General features: G+C 43.8%; 1 protein-coding gene across 4 annotated transcripts in view; it reads left to right on the top strand.

The window, feature by feature from the left end:
• Positions 1-18,552, top strand: part of GRIN1 (glutamate ionotropic receptor NMDA type subunit 1) — a 778,837-nt gene that overhangs the window by 271,356 nt on the left and 488,929 nt on the right. For all 4 annotated transcript variants that reach the window (XM_078642154.1, XM_078642156.1, XM_078642155.1 and 1 more), the window contains exon 7: positions 1,420-1,594. In XM_078642154.1, the coding sequence (XP_078498280.1) occupies positions 1,420-1,594 (175 nt within the window). The remainder of the gene's footprint in view (positions 1-1,419; positions 1,595-18,552) is intronic.

The raw sequence follows: 18,552 nt of genomic DNA, 5'->3' as shown, positions 1-18,552 counted from the left end.
AACATGGTGTTAAAAATACCCAAAAGAATAGGAGTGACCTCCTTAGCTATACCTCTTAATACTGCAGGGGTCAAGGGTCCAGATTTAATTTCCTTGATAAGAGTTTCCACTTGCTCACTGGTAACCGGTGAGAAAATGTGAAATGTATTTTTACTGGGGCCAGTGATCAGACTATTCTCTGTAAGCTCCTGTGTAACCGTATCCTCAAAGGATTAATAAATGTAATTAACATTATTCATGAACGTGGTGGCTGTATCATCACATAAACTTTGTTTACTTTCTATGGTCTTTTTACTAGGCAAGGAGCTGAGCTTCTCTACAACCCCAAACAATTCTTTAGTTGAATTCTTAGCTTTCTCGATTTGTCCAGCAAAATAAAATTTGTCACCGCCTACATTCTCTATCTGGCTCTGTGGGGAATGGGTGGAGGGGATGTTACTATCTTTGAATTGTTGTTTGATTTCAAAAAACAATAAATGAAATATGTGAGGCAAAAAGGATCTACGGACATTTCACCACCGGACAAATACCGACACATTCTTGACGCCGGTGTTTGCCAAGCTGTAATTGACATTAGATTTTTTATCTTGGGGTCACCCTCCCATGCCCCAACTGCCGTCCTCACCCTGCCCACTCTTCGACAGGTTCAACTACAGCACTGTTTAGGTAATCGCAGCAGTGCAGGCAGCGAAAGGCACATCCATGATAAACGCAACACAAAGTCCACAAACCACCAAAAGTTGGTCTCCAATTAGCCTCAACTTCTGGAAATCAATTCTTAGTACATGAGGGTCTTGATATTGCTGTTGCCAGTGCTGTCCCTTTGTTTTTGTGTTGTCACTTGACTTTAGGGAAAATGTAAAAGCACACATAAAAACATTTGAAAAATAAATATCTTTATTCTTATAATGTATTATTATATGCATGTTTTAGATTACATATCCTAAAGCTTCTTCTTTTTCACCCGAGCCTCTGTACTACACCATGCACCTTATTATCCATCAGACAGCCGCAAGATGTAAATTATCTAAATATCCTCTCTTTGTCCAGCCCCATGAATACTGCTGTTTTTAGCTTTGCTTCTTTGTAAAGTTTGCAACTTTATCCCTACCTATACTCTCTTGTCAACTTCCGCTTTCTACTGGCTGAACTACCTCTGTTACTCTATCTAAAATTACTATTCATTTTACTCGAATTATACCGTTTACACTGTTTCTATTTTTCTTTGAATGTGTCTTGAATGTGTCTTGACCACGTGTTAATTATTTTGTGCTTTCACTTTATGCCTGCAATGCAATGTTTCTATGTAAAGGGTTCTGTACCTGTGAGGTCTTGTATGCGCTATGCACACCTTAAAAAATATTAATTATGGTCCTCTGAGGAGCCTCGAGTTTGATGGTGTCTTACTTTTTGTTTTAGGAGTTATTGGCCTGCAGCTTATCAATGGGAAAAATGAATCAGCACACATCAGTGATGCTGTTGCTGTAGTGGGACAGGCTGTCCATGACTTGTTTGAAAAGGAGAATATTACAGACCCACCAAGGGGCTGTGTTGGAAATACCAACATCTGGAAGACTGGTCCACTTTTTAAAAGGTAAGTTGTCCGCTAATGATCACAATTGTTTAATTAGTGAAAACATGGGGCATTGGGAAAGCTCTTAATATGTGAAAGACAGTACACGGTTTCACAACAGACTTCATATGTGGCAGTGAGGGCATTGTGCATGACCCAGAACTTGTATTTGTACATCAGTCAGCCTATATGCTGTATTATGCTATTTTGTATATATGCTTCATGGCATACCTCTGCTATTGTTAGGTTAGGACCTCTTAGCACTGTCCGATTGTTCATATATATACATATATAACTATCTGTTCCAACTACAAACATGGCACTCCAGGCTGCTTTGTATATTAAATTTTTTTGTAGCAAGAGAACAAATCAACGTGTTTTGGTCACACAACGCAGCCTTGTTCATGTCCACGGTGTATGGCTTCATATCCACTTACTTTCCTTTTCTTCTGATGTCTTCCACAACTCTTCATCAAAACCACGGGAATTCCCCACATTTGTGAGGTATCTTATTAAGCATGGGCGTAAAATCCGTTCCGCTCGCGGATTTTGCGGATTTTCGGTAAAACTCCCGCGAACTTGCAGAAAATTCGTAAAATCCGTGCGAAGCGGATTTTTTGCTTGGTCGCACTTGCCAACTAGAATACTATACAATTTCGCGGGAGTAAACACTTGCGAACACGTAGATGCGGCGGGCTGCGACAATCTCGCAATTGCGAGATTGCAAAATTTGCAATTTCGCACAAGAAATCCACCAGCAGGCAGCATAAACCTTGAAAATTATGATTTTTATCAGAATAACTCCTCAGGTTGACATTTGCCTGCACTTTTTCTTTGCAAGGAGTCCATTTTGGGGGGTGGGGGTGGGAGGAAGGAAGTGCCCCACAGTCTCCAACTTCCTGTTCCTGTCCACCAGGCTCCTCCCAGTGCTTTCTTCATGTGCTGGTCACTTTGATTTGATCTTGACCTGGAAGGATTACTTTTTGTGGATGCTGCTGGATATTTGGATTTTTGCAACACTGAAAGCACTCAACAGGTGCAAAAGTTCAATCTTATCATTAGTAACCATTCCCTGTAGTGCTTCCTGAGGGGCCCCTTCAGAGTTCATTTGCCTACTTGCAACTATTCTATGACCCTGCTCTGACCCTCACAGCAGGCTCAGAGAATAGCTACAAGTATACAACAAAGGTCCTGTTAAAAAAATTACACTGCAACAGAAAGCAATTACAGACAAAACTGAAAGCACTCAGCAGGTGCAAAAGTTCAATCTTATCATTAGTAACCATTCCCTGTAGTGCTTCCTGAGGGGCCCCTTCAGAGTTCAGTTGCCTACTTGCAACTATAGGCCACAAAGGTCCTGTGAAAAAAAAATTGCACTGCAACAGAAAGCAAATTACAGATAAGGAAGCAGGTGCCAGCCAGACTGGAAGTTTAAATTCAGTGACACATTAATCAACCCCAAATTAATTCATGTCAGTTGAAGCAGGGCAGGTGTGCTTGCTTTTTTTCACCCCCATAATCTACAGTGATAAACCAACCAGAGGGTGGCAGTGATGTACCAGAGGGTGGCATGGGTGTACCAGAGGGTGGCAGTGGTGAAACAGAGGGTGCTGTGAACCTGTGATGATGAACCAGATGTAGAAACAACATAGTCGCGGCCGTTGCGAGCCGACAAGTAAGTTCGCAATTGCGAACTGGCACAGAACCCTCGCGAACAGGCAGAAATCCTTGCGAACTAAAAAAAAAAGGAAAATCCGCAAATCCGCGAGAGTTCGCGGATTTTGCGGATTGCGAATCCGTAAATACGCAAGTTAGCGGATTGCCAATTCGCAAAATCCGCCCATGCTTATATCTTATACTCACAAGGCCTTCACTTTTTTATGAAGTACCATTCCTGTGTGAGGATGAAGATTGCCACTGATCCTCATTCTGTCTGTGTACTGAGTCTTTCACCTCCACAATCAGTAAAATACAGTTGATTCTGCAAAAACTATCCAAGGACCCTAAAGGACACGAAAGGCATTAGTCTGAGGGGGCAGCTTTCAGATCTATATGCGGAGCAGGAGACAAGGAGAAAACAGGAGGCAGCTCAGAGAGGGTAAGCCTTCCACTGAATCTATGTCGTCCCCAAGAAAAGATTCTCAGGAGGGTAGATCTAAAGAGAAGAGGCAGCATAAACATCTTTGCTATCATGCCATGCGCTCCAGAAGACCATGAGAGCATTGATCAAAGTCAAGGCCTACCATGGCCAACATATTCACTGCCGAATGGCAGAATGGTGGTATGATATCAGGGTCGGACTGGGAACGCAAACCAGCCCGGGCAATTACGTTGGGCTGGCGGGGGTGGGGGGTGCACGGCGCGGGGGGAATCAATGGTGGGAAACTCTGCTGCTGCTTTTTGTTACATGGTACCGATATTGGAGCACTGGAGAAAAACCGTCCACCAGTAACGAAAGCGCCCCACACCCGTCCAGGACTGGCCCCCATCCTTCTGGCCCACTGGGAAAACATCTAGTGCCTGCTACGGCCAGTCCAGCCCTGTATGATATTGACAATGAAGAAGCTGGACCTGATGCCAGACCATCAATGGCAAGGAGTTTGTCAGTGAAACTTTCTTCTATGCCGAGCAGATCTCCATAGAGAGCATTGACGCAAAGCCTCTTATTGCCATGAAAGCAAACATCAGTGTCAAAGTTCACATTGTTCAATAACTTGTCAAGATGCTCTTCTATTGCACCATTTCCAGATTCATCAGCAAAACATCTTTGATTTTCGATACCATTTCGTCTCTTCCGGCAAAACCGGCAAGTATAGTAATACCTGCTCCTGATCCTATTCAGGATGCTTTAACACCTCTGGATCTGCAATTAAAGCCATGATTGTTCAAAAAAGTCTTTGAAAGAGAAAGATTCCCTTTCCTGACATTCCGCTAGAACCAATCCATGACCTGACATCACCTCATGCAGCAACACTGGACAGGGGTAAAAGGAGTAGATCACCTTCCAGATCATCATCTCCATCAACTTACTCTGCATCAGAATGTTATTTGACATACACCCCAACTTTACCAGCAACATCTTCTACACGCATATCCTTGGTTGATTAGTAGTTCTACTTTTTAAGATGTACATGTAGAGAAGCAGGCAAACTGAATATTCAGCTGAATGGACAGCTGTATCTTTTTCTCAAGGAGACACTTCAGCTTAGAGCATCTCCAAAGTCTTCATTACAACTGGTTTTTGGTATTGGTGAAAGAAACCTTCCTTACCCCTCCAACAAGGAAATGGCAACTCCTAGGTTGCAGAAGACCTGTAAGCATTGGAGGAAGATCCTTCCTACCTCCGTCAGGAATCAAAACCTGACTCAAATATTGTTTCAGGAGCCGCCAACGGCTTTAAAAAACCAGCTGCCTCAGACTGTGAAAGCAAGGTGCTGCAGGCTGCAGGTGTACGTGGCACAGCAGCAGTGGCACTCAAGACTGCTAATGATAAAGGATATTGGGCAGATTTAATAGGCTACTGTGGCAGACACTGTCTGCGTTTGTTGAAGACCTGATAAAAGAATGCAGGCAAGTCCTCCTAGACGTAATTCAGGAGGGTCGGTTGGTAAGGAACCAGGCAATTAGGACAGCTATAGATTTGACGGATTTGTCAGCTGCACACTTTTGTCACAGCCTCTCTGCGAAAATTGACAACCTTGTATCCGTACGCCATATTACAAATTTGTAACCTCCATTATCAAGCTCAATTCTGTGCTCATACAGTTTATGAGCTGGAGAGGATGAGGAAGTGGATAAAGATATTTAAAGCAGTGGGTCTCAAAGAAAATAAAATGCTCAAATCCCGATTGTGCTGCCAAGTCTCCTGTTACTAAGGCTGAGGATTATATCACCCCTATGGACCTGCCGTCCATATGGGCAACAGTAACAGCAACAATAACAATGTCCTTATCACAAGAGGGCAACAGCAACATTAGTGGTCCTCTTTATCTGGAAAATCCAGACACCAAACAAAACAAAGAGTATCCCACTTCCTTTTATTTCTACTCCACTCCAGTGGGAGAGTTTGTATCAATCTAGAATCATCCCCCGTGGGCACTCGTTAAATCGTCTTCTGAATGAGGAAGACTTCCAGTTTGAGGTTTTTCTCAAATGTTCATTTTATTTCATGATTGACATTTAAAGTCTTTTTTGATTATTTTTGCAAACAATTTGATAATATCAGGCAATGTCCATTTCAAAATCACCAATGCATTTCGGGCATTAGATTCATGCCCTTCATCAGGGAGACGACACTACAAAAGATATATGATGAGTGACTGTTAATATATGATTAAAAACGGGTAAACAAACAGTTAAAGCAACATGGTTAACTCATTAGCATTAGGCTAAAAATGTAATGTACTAGTCAGTTGTTAAATTGGTTGGACTTCGTTGTACCAAAGACAGGTTATTGCAACAGAAAACATTCAAATAAAGAACAGTGTGTCAGTGTCACTTACATGCCTTTCCAAATCAGAGGTTCGAAGTCTAGAAGGAAAGTAAAGGGACTGGTTTACTATTAGTGCGGTCTGCGCGGTCTAAAAGCGTTATTAGAGGGATGGTCAGTGAGAAAAACGTTGGGATAAGACTAACCTGAATAGTTAGATTCCGGGTGTAAATAATCCAGTGCTCACTTCGGTAAATGCGGCACGAAGAAGACGCGCTTCCCTATTCAAACAGAGAGTTATCTGGTCATGTGGGTAGTCACATGACAAAAAGGATAGAAAAAAGACTAAACGTAGTTGGGTGGTTCCACTCGCTAAAGCGAGGGTAGATATCCATCTGCAGCTAGATGCCCACTCCAAAAGGTAAAACAATTTAGCACGAACTCATGTTTACCAGTTGGCAATATAATCTGGAGTATGCTACGCAAAAAAAATAAAAAAATAAAAAAATGAAATTAAAATCAAAGGACTCGATCCACTGTGTGTTGCATGTGGGGAGTGTGAGGTTGAGAGATTAGTCTGTTGCGCCACCGTAGTGGTGGATGGTATCAACGAGTGTTAGACCTTAAGCCTAATGTTAGTTAGGGATGAGTGTGATGAGTGTCCTGTGTGAAATATACCAACGCAATAGGCACAATAAATGATCATAGGAGCAATTAATTACAGGTAACATGCAAGTTCAATTCTCTCATTCAAGCCCATTGGCTTCTGGGTTGACAGTTTCTGGATCCATTGATTTTCTCTGCGGAGTAGATGGCTGGAATTGTCACGACCTTCAATTTTAGGAACAGTTTCCAACACAATGAATTTGATCTGTGAAATGTTATGTTTCTCTTCCGTGAAGTGCAGTGATAAGGCTGATTTGATATTTTTTAGTCTGATGTTTGACTTATGTTCAGTTAAGCGCACTTTGATGCGGCGCTCAGTCTTGCCCACATACATCTTGCCACACGGGCAACGTATCCCGTATATTAGGTTGCTTGATTCACAAGTTGCATTAACCTTGAGTTTGATTCGATGGCCTTTGGATGGGTGGTTTATGCTACTGCCTCTGATGATGTTATTACAGTGACCGCAGTTGAGGCACGGTCTAGTACCAGAGTAAGTGGTCTTGTCCGTGCTGGGGTTTTGTAGGATTTCTCCCAGGTTCTTAGCTCTGCTGAAAGCAAAAAGTGGTGGTTGGCTAAATGATTGTTTAAAATCAGGTTCAAGATTCAGAATTGACCAATGTTTGCGAATGATTTGTTTGTATCTTTTGCTGGCTTTTGAAAATTTTGATACCGCCACTATCCGTGACTGTTCTGTTTGTGGTTTGTAAGTGAGTAAGGTGGTTCTGTTGATGTTGTCAATTCTCTGTCTAGCTTGATTGACCACAGATGGCGGATACCCTCTTGCTAGAAACTTGCTAGTCATTTCTTGTAGTCGTACCTCCAAAGTGGTTTCATCCGATGTTATTCTCTTCACTCTCGCCATTTGGGAGAATGGTAAATTGTTGATTAGGTTTGGTTCATGAAAACTAGAGTGTAGCAGCATGTTATTTCTATCCGTAGGTTTCACGTAAAGGTCCGTTGTGAATCCCATGGGGGTTCTTGTCACTTTAACATCCAGGAAATTGACTTCAGTATTGGATGTGACCCATGTCAGTTGGATGCGTTGGTCGATGTCATTGAACTTCATCAGAGCATTGATGAGTTTCTCTTCGGTGTTAGTCCAAACGATGAAGAGATCATCGATGTATCTCACGATCATTTTCAGGTTGTCAGTCCATTCCTTGTTAGATAGAATGTGTTGGTTCTCATACCACTGCATGAAGATGTTAGCATACACGGGCGCTGCCGAATTGCCCAAAGTGACAAGAACCCCCATGGGATTCACAACGGACCTTTACGTGAAACCTACGGATAGAAATAACATGCTGCTACACTCTAGTTTTCATGAACCAAACCTAATCAACAATTTACCATTCTCCCAAATGGCGAGAGTGAAGAGAATAACATCGGATGAAACCACTTTGGAGGTACGACTACAAGAAATGACTAGCAAGTTTCTAGCAAGAGGGTATCCGCCATCTGTGGTCAATCAAGCTAGACAGAGAATTGACAACATCAACAGAACCACCTTACTCACTTACAAACCACAAACAGAACAGTCACGGATAGTGGCGGTATCAAAATTTTCAAAAGCCAGCAAAAGATACAAACAAATCATTCGCAAACATTGGTCAATTCTGAATCTTGAACCTGATTTTAAACAATCATTTAGCCAACCACCACTTTTTGCTTTCAGCAGAGCTAAGAACCTGGGAGAAATCCTACAAAACCCCAGCACGGACAAGACCACTTACTCTGGTACTAGACCGTGCCTCAACTGCGGTCACTGTAATAACATCATCAGAGGCAGTAGCATAAACCACCCATCCAAAGGCCATCGAATCAAACTCAAGGTTAATGCAACTTGTGAATCAAGCAACCTAATATACGGGATACGTTGCCCGTGTGGCAAGATGTATGTGGGCAAGACTGAGCGCCGCATCAAAGTGCGCTTAACTGAACATAAGTCAAACATCAGACTAAAAAATATCAAATCAGCCTTATCACTGCACTTCACGGAAGAGAAACATAACATTTCACAGATCAAATTCATTGTGTTGGAAACTGTTCCTAAAATTGAAGGTCGTGACAATTCCAGCCATCTACTCCGCAGAGAAAATCAATGGATCCAGAAACTGTCAACCCAGAAGCCAATGGGCTTGAATGAGAGAATTGAACTTGCATGTTACCTGTAATTAATTGCTCCTATGATCATTTATTGTGCCTATTGCGTTGGTATATTTCACACAGGACACTCATCACACTCATCCCTAACTAACATTAGGCTTAAGGTCTAACACTCGTTGATACCATCCACCACTACGGTGGCGCAACAGACTAATCTCTCAACCTCACACTCCCCACATGCAACACACAGTGGATCGAGCCCTTTGATTTTAATTTCATTTTTTTATTTTTTTATTTTTTTTGCGTAGCATACTCCAGATTATATTGCCAACTGGTAAACATGAGTTCGTGCTAAATTGTTTTACCTTTTGGAGTGGGCATCTAGCTGCAGATGGATATCTACCCTCGCTTTAGCGAGTGGAACCACCCAACTACGTTTAGTCTTTTTTCTATCCTTTTTGTCATGTGACTACCCACATGACCAGATAACTCTCTGTTTGAATAGGGAAGCGCGTCTTCTTCGTGCCGCATTTACCGAAGTGAGCACTGGATTATTTACACCCGGAATCTAACTATTCAGGTTAGTCTTATCCCAACGTTTTTCTCACTGACCATCCCTCTAATAACGCTTTTAGACCGCGCAGACCGCACTAATAGTAAACCAGTCCCTTTACTTTCCTTCTAGACTTCGAACCTCTGATTTGGAAAGGCATGTAAGTGACACTGACACACTGTTCTTTATTTGAATGTTTTCTGTTGCAATAACCTGTCTTTGGTACAACGAAGTCCAACCAATTTAACAACTGACTAGTACATTACATTTTTAGCCTAATGCTAATGAGTTAACCATGTTGCTTTAACTGTTTGTTTACCCGTTTTTAATCATATATTAACAGTCACTCATCACATATCTTTTGTAGTGTCGTCTCCCTGATGAAGGGCATGAATCTAATGCCCGAAATGCATTGGTGATTTTGAAATGGACATTGCCTGATATTATCAAATTGTTTGCAAAAATAATCAAAAAAGACTTTAAATGTCAATCATGAAATAAAATGAACATTTGAGAAAAACCTCAAACTGGAAGTCTTCCTCATTCAGAAGACGATTTAACGAGTGCCCACGGGGGATGATTCTAGATTGTTCTAGTCTCACTATCTCAGCATTGTATTGACGTCGTGGGACCCTCGACGCCACCCTTTTGGTGCACCAGAACCCTCCCCAAATTTGGTTCAAATATCAAATAACTTTTGAGCTGTGCATCCATCCAACACCAATAGAGAGTTTGTATCAAAACACCTGGAAGAGTGGAAATGAATTTCTTCAGATAAGTGGATCTTACAAATCATCAAAAAGGGTGCACAATCAAATAAATTTCTCCACCTGCATGGTGTCACTAAAATGTGTGCAAGAGCATCAGCTGAACACACTGAGAACATAGGTTGAACATATCATGTCCCCACTAAATTACTGCAAAGGTATTTACATAAGATATGCTTTATCTACAAGATAGGGCCCTGTAAGAAATTGGGGCCTTAGTTGAGGGGGGTAGGTACCTATCTAAATTGATACCACAGTCCTTGTTAGGGTAAATCTCTAAAGTTACTAAATTACACTCAGCCACCAGATATCTATAAAACAGAGCACACAGGCTTAACTTAGAGACAATGTGTAAAGTATTTGTGCAGTTCTAAAACAGTAATAAAGTTGAATTAGAACACGAGACAAATCCCAAACTAATTTACAAATATAGAGAATATTTTAAGAATTAAAATTACACTAAAAAAACAATAATCCAATAGGGGAAACTGTAATTATGTATTTTTCACATTTAAGGTAAAAATAGTACCAAAAACATTAAATGCCAACCATGGTCATCTGGTTGGGCTTGACCTGTACCTAGGTGCAATTTAAGGCCGACCACGATGGAGCACAGGTCAGATATAGAAACCGGGTTTAACCCAGTCAGACGTTTTACCTGCAAACTTGGGGGCTTATTACGATGTCGCTCGGAGTTGCCTCTGATCAAGACCATCCGACCTCTGGTTACGGTGCGACCAAACACTGTTTGGTCGCACAATCCCATTTCTCAATGGGAGCTTGTGTTATGGCCCAGGTGCCTGCCACACAGTGCAGGGATTTACAGGGGGGCACACTAGGTACCCCCTCGGCCACCAACCATAGGCTGCAAATGCAAGGGGGTCCTGCTAGGGACCTACAAAGTCGCTTTCCGACAGCCTCTCCATGTTGGAAAGGCTGGCACAGAAAGGCTGTTCATAATCCGGATGACGGGAACGGCATTCAGAGGGGATTGCAGTGCGGGTCCGACTCCGAGAGCCAGTTAGAACCACTTTGGAATGACTGGCGGGTTTAGGTTCCGACTGCCGACATCGTAATTTGGCAGGCGGACCGCAAACTAACCGCGTCGGTCAGAAAGCCTCTGACCGCGGTCAGAAAGCTTCCAACAAGCACTCGGAGGCTTTCCGGCCAACATTGTAATTGGCTGCGTAATCTCTTAAATGGATGTCAAAAGTCCACATTGGGGAAAGGCAGTAAACTGGGGCTGCAGAGGTCTCCAAAACAATGATTTTTGGTGGGTAAGCTCAAAGCAAGAGAAATTTGATTTCACGCCCAAGGTCCCTCGCTGGCTGAATAGTTGTAATGACTTAACCAGGTGAAGATTCCTACTGTTGGCCTTAGTTGCTGTTTTAAAGCTGAAATTCTTCCAGTGAGGCAAGCCTACAGGCTGTAGTCAAAGAGGGCTCTGCCAGGCAGTATAGCTTCTCTGCATTGTCCTGCTGAATCAAATTTGATTTACTGAAAAAGCTCAGACCAACCTGAATTTTTGTCTCAGTGGCAACGCACCTTCAGCGGATCGGCTTGGCAGGTTGGTCCTAGTCCTATGAAGGTCTTTGGAGCCATAAACTCCCAAGTTTCCATTGTTCGGGGGAGTATATTTTGATTCAGGTCAAGGGTCCAGGACCTTGGGGATAGCATCTGAAGCAAAAAATTCCCTCCTGGCTTTTCCAAAATATTTATTACAAATCCAACTTCACCAGTAAATGGGGCTTGTAATAAATATTTCTAAAATGAAATTTGGAAGGGTTTCCTAGTCGGAGATAACATTATTGAATTATTAAATTTAACATTATACCCCAATGCTTTCCTATGGAACAGCCAAGTGTTAAACTTTTACATGTCCAGCTTTTAAACACTGTGTCTTATAGGCAAAAAGGCCTACTTAGGTGTGACTTCCTAATAGTTAAAAGGAAGGCTGAAGCCTATCAGAAGAGGGTATTTTGACAAGTCGCATTTGCAGTTTAAAACTGCACAGCCAGGCTACAGAGTGTAGGTCTGCAGTCATGTTTACACTGTCACTGTGGATGCCACACTAGGTGCTGCAGTTATTGCTTTTAACTTACAGACATCGTTACCCTTTTGTGCCATATACTAGGTTCTTATAAATAATCTAAATATGACAATTAGGGAATGACATTTTGTCATGTTGAAAGGGGAAGAACAGGAAATGTACTATTGGTCAGCAGCGGTAAAGTTCACAGAGTTCCACAGCCAGCAGAAACAGTCATGGCAAAAATCTGGAGGTACACCACACACATGATTGTAGTTTCCAACAGGCCTCGAGAATGGATTAGTAAGGATTCTGTCTCATCTTGGGCTTTAGTCAAACAAGACGTACATCAGAAACATAAATCTTAGGATAATGGCTTTACATTAAATTTATTCTCAACTCACATAAAGAAATAGAATGTGTTTGTTGGATTTGCAAGACACCTATTTCCTATCCATATAAAATGAAAACAACAAACGTTCTTGAGATTCACTGTGAGAAAATCACATTCTTAAATCATAATAATCCCATTCAGGCTGAAATCTGCACCAAGGACGCTTTCCAAGACCATGACAGCACATATAAGGAAGGAAAGAACTTACATATATCCATAACTAGACAACTAGCTAATAAAAGCACACTCACCAGAACAGTCTCAATGGTATTTCAACACAGTCATGTCTCCATGTCAACTATGCAAAATCAAATAGTTTCTCTAGACTATTGAGGTTCTACTCTGAACACAAAATAGGAGCAGTCCCCTTTGTGGGACAGAGGGCCCGATTCACAGAACTAACTTAAGACAAAATCCTAAACTTACTACTTTTGGAATTCACAGAAGTTAGGATTTTGTCTTAAGTTTGTCTTAAGACAGACTTGAGACAGACTTAAGACAGACTTAAGTTAGGATTTTGTCTTAAGTCTGTCTTAAGTTTGTCTTAAGCCAAACTTAAGACAAAATCCTAACTTCTGTGAATACCAAAAGTAGGCAGTTAAGGATTTTGCCTTAAGTTAGTTCTGTGAATCGGGCCCAGAGTGTCTACTGTTATGAAGAAATGCAGTGGCATAGTAAGGGGGGCGGGGGTGGGGCGGTCAGCCCTGGGCGGCACGAGTTTTGGGGGCGGTGGCCTCCCCCTCGACCCCCCGCTCTTACCTGCGGCTTTTTCTGGGACGCGGCTGCAGGAATCGCCACAGGCAGCCTAGGCCTAGCTTCGCCACTGAAGAAATAGTAACTCATGTCGCAAAACCATCCATACTGGGAATAATAGCCTTTTGCATTAATCTAGTGTCCTATGCATGACACGTCTTTCATATGACCTCTCCAATAATGCATGAAAAAACTGTGGATTCAAGACCAGGAGAACTGGGAAGTCAAATTGAAGGTAATGCCATAGGACAAAGAATTGATCAGATGGAGGTGTAAAACAAAGAATCAAGTGAAGGGAACTGTTTCAAAAGAGCTGACCTTCTCAGACCATATTTGCATATGCATCCTTAACAGGCTGGGATGCCCACTTCCAAATTTGATCTATACACTGTTTGTGGTCAAAGAAATATGAACTTTACCATACAAATATGCTGGAACTCAAGACTTATGACTTTCAACATTATTCCTCCCTTCACAGGACTGACAGTTGGATGAGTGAGCTCCATGTTTGAAGAGGCAGCTTGGCAGCTTTTTGTTAAAAAGCTCCCCAAGATGGAGTTTGTTTTTCTTAGCAAACCAAATGCCCTTGACACACAATGAGTTTTCTCTCTGCTCCTTGGGGCAATTATATAGTTTCCTTGCCCATGTCGACCATGCCTTCCATAGCAGAAACTTACAGCGAAAACCAGAAATGGTTGCCCCATCCTAAATACGGTGGGGTGAAAGCCACTATGACTGACAGGCTTCCAGGCTAAGGATTACCATTGATAGAACCAACTGATACTCTGCTGATGGTAACCCAGTGGTTACCACACCTTTAAATGGAATGAGGAATCCACAGGCTTAGCAGGGTAGGAGGACACTCCTCACACTGTCAAACTCTAACCGAGGCCTCATATTTTTTTTAAAACCTTTATTTATCATTTTCAAGTTAACTAACAGTGCAGCATTCAAAACAGTGGTCACATTATTCAGTTTGCAGTTAAGGAAACAAGACCATATTCAAGAACAACTGTTACGATTCCACAAAGAATGATTAAACAGTGTGAGTACAAGTGGAGTATCCCGGGCATAATGCATCTACTGCTCCATGTACTAAGTGCAGTACAGGTCTAATTATTTGTGTCAGTACTGTTGTGACTTGACAAAGCATTATCCAGGGCTGCAAATCTGTCTCCCAGGGCCCTCCAAGTGAGTATGTCATCCCCTATCTTAACATCTCTCCTGCTCAGCTTCATGTGGAGCTCCTCTACTAGGGTCAATTTCCCTACATCCCTGAGCCAATGTTCTATCTTTGGGGCACGTTGACCCATCCACGTGATGGCCACTCTGCATCAGGCCAGAACTAGTGTGAGCTGCAAGTATGTATTTGCCATCTTATGGCCTTTGGGACTACTGAGATTTCCCAATAAACAAAACTGTGGGGTGAGTGTGCCCTGTAGCAAAGTGGTGCAGGAGTTTTTCTACTACCCATATACAAAAGTCCTGCACCCTTTCATAATCCCAGGGCAGATGTAGAAAGTCAGCCCTCTAGAGCCCACAGAGAGGGCACGTGTCTGACCTGCTTTGGGACATCCAATGAAGTGCCAAGGGTGTCATGTATGTAAGATGTATGAAGTTGTAATGGATCAGCTTGAATTGGACATTACCAGAGACAGTCTTAGAGATGGTCTTAGTAAGGGCACAGACGCAAGCCCATTCATTGTCGCCCATGGGGATCTCAGATTGGCTTTGTAGGGCCCCTGGACTCACAGTTGGCAATCTGCAGTGTCCGCCACCATCGCTTTATATAGCAGGGACACCAAGTGTCGCCCAGACCCGTAGGATTAGTAGGTCCCCAAGAGAAAGTAGTCGAAGTCAGCCCGGGAAGCTGGGCCAGGTCAGCATAATGTAGGAAGTGACGAAGTCCTAGTGCAAACTCTTCCTGTGTGTTCTCGAACAAAATGAAGTGCTTATTGAAGTACAGGTCTCCCAGTAACTCACAGCCCTGTCCCCCCAAGCCTGTAAGGACGTTTTGACCATGTGCTGGATCAGCGCAAGAATCCATACCGGTAATTCTCCCTGAAAAGGAGCCCTTCGAAGGATATGTGAGCAGGCTGTCTGACCATGAATGGCATGTCAGACAGCACACCAGAGCCCTCCATCAGCAACTTTGGGAGCTCCGCAATATCAACCATCCCTGCCAGCATACACTTCTCGCAGCTATCACCACCCTCCAATCATTGGGCATTGTACCTCATATATGCAGCATAGTAATAGAATTCAAGCTGCAGTACCTTCTGCCCGACTTCCTCATGTCTCCGGGTCAGAGTGGTCAAGGCCACTCTGCTTCGCTTATCGGCCCAGATAAGTGAAATAAGAATTGATTCCAGCTGCCTGAGGGCAGTGAACAATGGGAATTCTTTATGACATACAAACAGCACGGCAGGAGCACCATTTTGGAGATTGCTATCCTACCCTTAAGTGACAGTGGCAATGTATTCCAGAAGGCAACCGAAGCACGCAGCGGGTCAACTACCCTCTCCAAGTTAAGTCTCATCTGTTTTTCCTTGGAATGTGCAACCGCATGTGCATCCATGATTGCCAGTTAGCGGAAGTGACCCTCCTTCAATCTCAGGCCAATGTCAGGCTGGCAGTCATCAGGGGCCCCCACCAATGCTGCGAGGGGTAACAATAAGGACCAATTGCAGTTGATCCACAGCCCAGACAGGGCCCAAAATGTGTCTAGTAGTCACAACAGGATTCCAAGGGAGTCATGAGGGGCTCTGAGATAGAACAAGGCATTGTCCGCATAAAGCGATAGGGATATGGCGCACCTCCCCAGCTCTATGCCCTAGTCGTGTAGCTCCCGTCGGGACTGCATCACCAGGGGCTCCATTGAGTGAGCCAATAGGAGAGGGGACAACCTTGCCACTTCCCTCTGCCCAGTACCCACCTGTCAGAATGGCACTGTCCCACATGCACTCTGGCACTGGGCTTGGTGTAAAGCCATTTGATCCAGCCCCGAAACTGTGGCTGAAACCCATGACCTTCAGGTCTTTGAGCAGGAAACCCCAATCAACACTATTGAAGGCCTTTTTCAGGACTATAGAGACCAAGGCCATTTCATGGCTGCTGTCCTCAACCTCATGCAGCACGTGTCAAGCATTTGAGGTTCATCCCCATGCTACCACCTGGTATAAATTTGCATTGATCCTCATGCACCAAGTCGACCATGTCTGGGTTGAGGCGATTGGCCAAATGTTTGCATAAAACCTTGAATTCTGAATTGATCATGGTGAGCTGCCCCCACTTGCCCCGGCATGGGCAGCATATAAATGCCCACCTCCCTCATGGAGGTCAGCAGTACCCCATCTCTTTGGCCTCCAAAAAGACTTGGGAAGGCCGTGGGTGATAGCAGCCGAAACATCCCAGTAAAACTCCACCTGGAGCCCATCTCCTCTGGGAACTTTTAATCATGGTAGCATGCACAACGCCACAGGCAGATCCTCAAGGTCGAGAGCTGAGTCCTATTCCTTAGCATGTACCTGCCCTATCCTAGGGAGCTCCAGGCCTTCCAAGAATGTCTTGGCTCATTTCTGTGTGATCTGTAAGTCCTTCATATATGCCCCCTCTAGATTTCTCCAAAAAGGGGACACAATGTCCACACTTGAAGGAACGGTCGTGCCCCCTGGATTCACAAAGTTTGTAGTCAGGGTTGCTATGTTCTGCCTGTGCAGGATCAAGGCCAACAGACTTGTCACCCTCCCTGTGCAGCTGTTGTCTATTTTGCTTCAGGGTAAACTTGTCCAGCCTGTTCCACGTGTCCGCTATACGTCGACGTACATTAGATTCCTCCCTACACTCTTTTGGGTTAGTAGGGTCCCTCGGTTGCAGGACGGCCAATGCTGTCTCTGCTTCTAGGAGGTATGCCTGCAACTAGTGCAGCGCCCCCAGCATGTCCCCCGTAGACCCGCCTTTGTTGCCTCCCACTCCATTGCCTGGGTGCAGTGGATCCCCAGTTAATTTACATGCAGTCGGTTAAAGACTGGGACAACTATTCCCTTCCCACATCATTTGTCAAAATCACCCCCTCCAAAAACTTCCACACCAATCTCTGTTTCACAGAACCCCCCCTTCACGTGCAATAAACTGGAAAATGATCAAATAGGAATCTGGCCAAGTGTGTGACAGTCATGTGCTCAGCTATCGGGACAAGTATCCTGTCCAACTTATTAAGCGTGTTATGTGGGAAGAAGTGGCATGTGTACACCTGGTGCAATGGGTGAAGCGTTCGCAATGCATCAGCAAGCCTTAGATTGGCCATCACCTCCATGAGAGTTTTGGTCAAGTGAGGTTTGGTGCCCTCCCTAGGAGGCAGTCTATTGAGGTCCTCATCCATCACACAAACAAAGTCACCCAACTAGAATCGGGGTGTGTCTGCATCCTATGCAACAAGGTCCTATATCATGTAAAAAAGTGTGGGTCGTTCCCTTTAGGAGCATATGTATTAAGCATGGTCACAGCCCTCCTGTCCAGGGTTCCCTGTAGGAAGATGTACCTGCTCTCTACTCCAGCCTCGACATATGTGAGGGAGAACGATGTACTGGGGGCTACCTAAATCAGCACCACCCTGGCGTATCTAGAGTAGGAGGCATGGAAACCCTGGTCCCGCAATCTTCAGTCCAACAGCTCAGTCTGGCATCGCCCAGGTGTGTCGCCTGCAGACAGGCTATACTGACTTCATGGCGTTTCAAGGAGGAGAGCACCCTGTAAAATTTTAACATGTACCCTGATAATTTGATACAATAAGTAAATAACAAGACTTTTGATATAAAGACTTCCTGTGTTGCTTTCTTCTTCTCTTTCACTAGTTAGTGTGGTAACATTACTTTTTTTAAGAGGTACGGAATACATTTAAATTTTCAGCGACTGATATTATGAGTTTGGATCTTTAATTAAAAAATATAGATTCTTTTTGCTGTAATTCATATTCAAATAAATTCCCTTGCTGGCACTCTTTTATCTGACGTTACTTGCCCAAGCCCGCAAGGGTGTATTGGGTTACCCACCCTCCTTCTGAAGTCCTGGAAAGCAGCAAGGTGTATAAGGGCATGGCCCATAAACCACCCCCCACCAGCCTACGCAGGCATGTAGAAACCGGCCCTGGCGCCGTACTCCGCTCTTTCCAGCCACACTGTGTTGTATGCGGCAGGCCGTTACTGCTGATGGCCACCTCAGGCTACTCCACGGGCCCCCTCAGCGATGCATATCCCCAGCTGGTATCAGTTACCCTTAAG

The sequence above is a fragment of the Lissotriton helveticus genome, chromosome 5_1 (assembly GCF_964261635.1).
Source record: "Lissotriton helveticus chromosome 5_1, aLisHel1.1, whole genome shotgun sequence".
NCBI lineage: Eukaryota > Metazoa > Chordata > Amphibia > Caudata > Salamandridae > Lissotriton > Lissotriton helveticus.
This window is presented reverse-complemented; position numbering and strand designations above follow the sequence as displayed.